Source organism: Phodopus roborovskii, unplaced genomic scaffold (genome assembly GCF_943737965.1).
Source record: "Phodopus roborovskii unplaced genomic scaffold, PHOROB, whole genome shotgun sequence".
NCBI classification, from domain to species: domain Eukaryota; kingdom Metazoa; phylum Chordata; class Mammalia; order Rodentia; family Cricetidae; genus Phodopus; species Phodopus roborovskii.
Genome location: NW_026125052.1, coordinates 15,155,342 through 15,162,554, shown reverse-complemented (window position 1 = coordinate 15,162,554; position 7,213 = coordinate 15,155,342). Strand labels below are relative to the sequence as shown.

Genomic DNA, 7,213 nt, shown 5'->3' with positions numbered 1-7,213 from the left:
GCCTGAGCCGTTGTAGAATTGGTCAGTCCACCACCAGCTGTCCCTCATCTTCAGCACCAGGGTGAGCTCTCCTGCACCACCCCAGCTAGCTCACCATATGCAATAAGCTGCAAGGGTGATCATTTGAAGTTGTTGAAGCAAGACGTTGTTGGTGTGCTTCGACAGAGGCAAAGAAGATGAACAATGTCTTTTGAATATTGTTTTGTCTTGCTCATACTAATGGATTTTAATAGGGGCTGAAATGCAGAGATGCTTCTCTTGTTTAGAAAGAGGAGATGCCACATTACTCAGTGACACAGCTATGGCAACCATGAGCAGTTGTGCATATTGCCATTGGCTGCACAGAGTTGACCTTCCTGAAAATCAGCTGTGAAAGGGGAAGGGACTCATGAGCCCTATCATCTACTGCGGATCTACTGACAACCAACGGATGCTGAGAGATGAGGAGGCACGGTATCCATTATTTGTACACCCACTGGTGAATCCACTCGGTTAGTTTCACATTCAGTCACTTAGTCTAGTTAAACTCTTCAGGAGAGCAAACAAAACACATATCTGTTCTCTGCTCCTTTGAAAAGTGTTATATGTCTGTTTATAGAAAATACTTCTTTTTTTTTAAGTGTTATTTACCTGGAGTAAAAGGTTAGGGGCACTGGATCTTCTCTGTCAGTTTTTAGATGCACAGAAATTTTTTCTTCCATCATTAAAATGAAAATGACAGGTTTTCATCAGCTTAACTTGCAATGACATCCCAAGACTGCAATAAACTGATTAACACAAAATCCAACTAATGAGATCTAGCATTCGAGACAAGTATTTACTTTCAGGACACTGAGTCCATATGGCACAGAGACACTTGCACATCAGGGTTCATGCAGGACTGTTCACAGTAGCTGAGTTATGACACCAGCCATAGCTGCCCACCAGCAGAGAAATGGGTAAGGAAAATTGGACTATGTACACAATGGAATTCAGCTGTAATAGAATACGAAGCTATAGTATTTACCAAAAAAAAAAAAAATAGATTTGACTGTAATTATATCAAGCAATTTAAGGCAGTTTCAGAAAGAAAAATATGTGGTTTCTCTAACTTATAGTTCCTACACTTTTTGCAGTTAAAAATCATGACCTGAAATAGTGCAGGGAAACAAAGAGGACTAATGGGAAGGGGAAAAGGGTAGAGAGAGAGGAGAGGGGTAAAAGAGTAGAGGAAGGGTGGAGCTGGGGAGACAGTCAAAACAATGTTCACACATACATACAAATAAAAATTCAAATGAACAAATTTTAAAAATTAAAGTCTTTGTGAATGAACTGCTATGAATAAAGAAGCAAAATTACCACAAGAGTACAAAATATTACGGATTTTAATAGGAAAGTCGAGGCAGAAAAACAATTAAATGATTTGAAAAGAGTTTAGGAACTTGGCAGAGCATACCACCTATATACTAAAAAGACTTTGAAATTGATTATTCTAGACAGTCAAGTGAAGCCCATTTGTAAAGTTCCATTGAGACAAAAACTGATCACCACTTTTTTAGGGCTCAGGGCTCAGATCATGTGTTAGGCTGATCAATGCACAGTGAGGAATAAAACCTTGGTGAAGCTGAGAGCCCCTCTCAGTAGTCTTTCAGATACTGTAGAAAGAAAATGAAAGCATGGTTCAATGTAGCACGCTGTCCTCAGCAAAGCTTAGAGAGTAGGTTTGCTGTGGGAGCATGATGGTTCACAGTAGTTGAAGAGAGCAGTCATCAGGAAGGTTAGAGATGGCTTCCCAGCCAGCAAGAGCTGCAGGAGCTTCTATGGTGGAGGCTGGGAGCTTGACCACAGGATGTGCTGCAGCTATACAGGCTGATGTCCTGTGAGTGGTCCCTTAGTAGGGGCTCTGTGGTAGTGGGTTGGCATGCAGGGCAGCAGCTGGTGTGGGTAATGGCGGCATGCATGCAGGTGAGGCTTCTGAGGGGAGACCAGTTTCTCATCACCTGCAATCTTCTCTATCAGGTATTTCATGTACTGTTTCCCAGCATAGAATATAGGAGAAATTCAGGTTTATTAGCTTGGAAGTTTCACTAACTGTATTTTGTAAAAGGGCAGATGCATAGAAAATCAGTATGGAGAATAAATAAAATGAATGTTTTTATTTTGAATGCTAACTTTGAAACAATACACCCTCTACCAGCGTTATTTCTTAGTTTCTTCATAATTTATAACTGCATCTTACTGATTTTTTTGTACCAGCCATTTTGCTATTATATACTGAGGTCTGACTTTTGTGTATGATGTTTCCATATTTGTACCTATTTTAAATATCATCCAAACTGGAGAGATTATGGTTCTCTGTCTCATTCAGGAACAGTGAGTTAAATGGCTGGAGGAAGAGGAGCAACACATCCTATGTTCACTATAGCAATGAGACACACCAAAAACAAAGAGGTCCTAGATGAAAGGACACTGCAATTTAAAAGGGCCACATAATGTCTAGTGAGAAGCTGATTCAATGAAAATCATGCAAATATCCCTTTAAAAAGCAAATATAATTGCACAGACAGCATGTCAAAACCAGAATGTCTGGAAAGGTCATAGTCAGAAGACAATTACAAACATAACAATGCTAGCTTAGCAGCAGGATGCAAATCTCCATACTGAACAACCTCACATCCCTGGAGAGTCACATAGAACCTCTACCCAGGACACCATGGTCATCTCTTGTAGCTTCACCTACTTTGACTAGGACTGTGTGTGCCAAAGCCTCTGCTAGGAATTCTGTGTCAGAACATCTGTTGTTAGACTGCTTGCTGTTATCCAGTTGTCACCCAATTGTTGCTGTGCATCAGTCATGGGTAACTATTATGTTGTCAATGTGCCCACCTTATGTTTTTTCCAGTACACCTGTGCTTGTATTGAGCCATCACTACATCTGTCACTCAACTGGTCAAGTCATTAAGAAGATCTTTTATTTTGTTTTTGTTCATGGAGACAGTGTCTCATGTACCCTAGGTTAGCCTTAAATTCTCTATTTAACTGAGGCTGGCCTTGAACTCCTGATCTTCCTCACTTCTACTTCCTAAGTGCTAACATAGGAATGTGCCACCTGGACTAAGAATTAATTTTCATAAGCAACTATTTAAACTTTAAAACATATAAGTAGTAAATTCCCTGTCTATTACTGTCACATTCTGACAGATGACCAGAGGCTTCCTGTGACTTTATTGACCAAGTTTGTTGTCATATTACCATCCTTGGCATGCCTTGGACTTTTCAAAGGATCATGTGTGATAGAGTGACTGTGTCCCAGTAAATACATACTCTCTTAATATCATAAATATTTGTGGTCATTAAGCATATCTGACATTGATTTATTTGGAGAAAAATTTGGGTTGCTGTCACATAGACAAAGAAAACAATTAGCATCCATATCTTAGTAGGTAGATTGAAATAGTAAGTCTTAAAATTTTTCATGTCTGTACACATGCCTGTACAAAGCCAAGACAAACTGCAAGAAAATTAGATGGCAGATGAATTATTATACAAAAATTGGAAGAGATAATTCACCATATCATTTTTCTTCCTTTTCATAGAGAGGCGTTCTCTCCAACTAAATAAGTGTCCATGCCTTTGATTCAATTAGATCAAGTCAGCACAGATGTAGCTGCTTTGATCTTTATAGTGACTTCCTTGCAATACATTTTCACATCTCCAAAAGGCCAGCTCTCCTGTTTTTATAAGCATTTGGTCTATGTTCAAAATAACTATCATGAGAAAATGATAAAATGACAACCTAGCCTCAGCTTTTGAAAAGGAATTTAGAAATGATCATTTCAAGGTGAAGAATAAAGATATAGAAAATTTGAGTAGACTCACTATCAACTTAAATGCAATACCTATTCTCCTACCATTTATTCTGTCTTGTGCTTAACCAATTGCACTGCCATAGTCTTCATATATATTTAGACTATTTATACATGATGTCACACTACAATGAAGATCTCAACAGTAGGAATAATGTGGAATTCTTCTTTTACCCTGATACAGTGAAATTAGACAACCCTACCAAGAAATGCCCTAAGAACTGAATGGAGAAACTAGAGACTCAAGGCAGCCAAGGACTCAGATGCAATGTGCACAAAAAGTCTCATTTTTTATTATTACAGCTCCTTTGTAGTAACAGAAGGTAACGATAAAATTAATACAATACAATAATGCAAACAATCCAATCCAATAATACAGAGTTATGAGTTTACAGTTTAGCAGAGATGCCTGCTTCACAGCCCAGCATCTTCAATGTTATATAAAGCACAACAATGTTATTTGTCTTCATAAAAACATCTGAGATATGTGAACATCATTTACTCTAACCATTCTCTAGAAACTGAGGAACATCTTAGGCATTCCTCTGTTCCTTCCTGCATTTGCTGACATTCCAAATTCTCTTCTTGAGAAAGATAAACATAGGATAGTCTCATGCCCATGTTACAAATTCATTTTACCCTCACATAGTCTTAATCCAAATGTCAATATTCAGACTTTCTTCTAGTATGTTCACAGTTTACTTTTCAAGAGTCTCTAGGAAAAAAGAGACACAGACCCACTATGGGACTGGTATGAGGCTTCATGATGACATATGAAATGTTTGATTTTTGTATGCTATGTCATTTCATGATTATCCATTGGCTGAGTCAGAATAGGAATTTTTGAAATTTGATGATACACTTAAGGAAACAGAAGAGATGACTCAGGAGGAAAGACTGAATGATAACCTTTGACCCTGAGAAAGAGCAGAATGCATTCCATCTAATTTTTATATAGAGTCTTCCACAATTAACTAATTTAGTAACTGTTTATATACTAAGAGAAACAATAACAAGGAAATGACCCTTAACCTGGTAACAGCATCAGGGTATAAAAGAGGGCAGGGAATAAGGACACTCACAAAGTTGAGAAACTCACTCTCTTCAAAACCCACTCAGAACCTCCACCTCTCACACCATGGTCAACTCCTATTGTGGCTCTGTCTGCTCTGAGCAGGGCTGTGATCAAAGTCCCTGCCAGGAGAGCTGCTGCCAGCCCAGCTGCTGCCAGACCACCTGTTGCCAGACTACCTGCTGCCGCCCAGTGTGCTGCCAGACCACCTGCCGCCCCAGCTGTGGAGTGTCCAGCTGCTGCCGCCCAGTCTGCTGCCAGACCACCTGCCGCCCCAGCTGTGGAGTGTCCAGCTGCTGCCGTCCAGTGTGCTGCCAGACCACCTGCCGCCCCAGCTGTGGAGTGTCCAGCTGCTGCCGCCCAGTCTGCTGCCAGACCACCTGCCGCCCCAGCTGTGGAGTGTCCAGCTGCTGCCGCCCAGTGTGCTGCCAGACCACCTGCCGCCCCAGCTGTGGAGTGTCCAGCTGCTGCCGTCCAGTGTGCTGCCAGACCACCTGCCGCCCCAGCTGTGGAGTGTCCAGCTGCTGCCGCCCAGTGTGCTGCCAGACCACCTGCCGCCCCAGCTGTGGAGTGTCCAGCTGCTGCCGCCCAGTCTGCTGCCAGACTACTTGTTGTGGTACAACTTGCTGTCGCCCCTCTTGTTGAATTTCCTGTCTGACTACCAATCTTGAGGCAGCCATAATCACAGGGAGCTGAACTTCTCATCCATATATTAAAGGATTCCTACCTTGAATGTCCTGACAACAGTAAGAAACTGGCAGAGGAGAGTCCTACATTAAGTACCACCCATATTTCCCAAGGATCTCCTCTCTTCATGCACGTCTCAGATGCATGGTACAGCGAGACATATCCCTTAACTCTCTATCTTTCTTAGACTTCACCATTCCATGTTAATTATTCTTCAATAAATATTTCCTTGCAATAAAAATATATGTATTTTTTCATTTATTTTAAGAGAATTAACAGTTTATTTTTCTAGGATTATTCCTTCCAAGGTAAAAAGATATTTGGGTTACTATGACCAGGAAGAAAACTAGTTTTGCTAATATGTTAGACATATGCATATTTATGGCAGCCTTATTCATATTGGCTGGGAAACAGAATTAGCCTGTGTCCATCAACTGATGAGTGGCAAATAAAATGCCTTGTACACAATGGAATGCTATTTACTCATAGAACAGGTGGAGTCATGTAATTTGTGACAACATTGTTAGAATTAGAAGATGTTACGATGTGGAACCAGCCAGATACAGAAAGGAAATACACGCAACATCACTCAAATGTGGAAAATAAAAATATGATTTCATAGAAATTGACAGTAGAAAGGTTGCTCTGCGATTCTGGGGAGAATAGAGGGACACGAGAAGGAATACCTGGTTGGCATGTTGTAAGGCAAACAGATAAAAGGGTTGTTCTAGTACTGGAGAGATGACTCAGTGAGAAAAAGCTCTGGCTACCCTTCCAGAGGACCTGGGTTTGAGCTCCAGAACCCACATGGCAGCTCACAATAGAAGGTCCAGGACTCTTCTGTGGCCTCCACAGGCACTAGACATTCACATGCTACACCGACAAACATGCAAGCAAAAAGCCACATACATGAAATAAATAGAAAAATAAAACTGTAAGTGTGAAATAGCTATAGTGTTCAATTGCAGAGAGAAATTGCTACAGATGATAATCCATATTTTAAAACAGCTGAAAAAAGGATATTGAATATTTTTAGTAAGAAATTATATATATTTGAGGATGTAAATGCATTAACTCAGACTTAAACAGTGTGTCATGCATGCACAGATAAAAATCATATAGCATCTCAGAAATGTATATAATTTTATATCAGCTCAAAAGCAGAAAAGAAAACTGATTTTGCACATATAGCCTACTATCCATATTGTAAAAAGGACTATATTTCAAAAATAACAAACCTTATTTAATTAACAATATTTTTTCCTTTTCAATCCACAAGTCTCATGGGACCATTGAACTCTTAAAGATTAGACACACGAAGACCAGTAGTTTCCAACAATAAACTCACAGTCTAGTCTTCGAAATAAAGGCTTAGGAATAAAAGGAAGGACCAAAATAGATAGGATGTGTTGGAAGAAACTTCTGTTTCAGAGAAGGACAATGCAGAAGGATTTTTTGTTTTTGTTTTTTTGTTTTTGTTTTTATTTTTTATATAAATAAAGTAAAAAGCTAGTAAATGCTAGGGAAGCATGCAAGTAACAAACTCAGGATGAAAAGAGAAAGAGAAAAAGCAGGAGGGGATGAGGAGAGGGGGAGGAGGAGGCTGGGG

The 7,213-nt window shown here is 39.9% G+C and overlaps 1 protein-coding gene across 1 annotated transcript; it reads left to right on the top strand.

The window, feature by feature from the left end:
• The first annotated feature begins 4,916 nt into the window (after positions 1 to 4,916).
• On the top strand, positions 4,917 to 5,847 carry LOC127215875 (keratin-associated protein 4-1). The gene has a single exon (XM_051176351.1). It carries the CDS (start codon positions 4,984 to 4,986, stop codon positions 5,560 to 5,562), a length of 579 nt encoding a protein of 192 aa, XP_051032308.1. The 5' UTR covers positions 4,917 to 4,983; the 3' UTR covers positions 5,563 to 5,847.
• The last annotated feature ends 1,366 nt before the right edge of the window (positions 5,848 to 7,213 follow it).

What these genes read in the sequence shown, in the direction of transcription:
- LOC127215875 (XM_051176351.1), top strand. Translation starts at nt 4,984, where the DNA reads ATGGTCAACTCCTATTGTGGCTCTGTCTGCTCTGAGCAGGGCTGTGAT.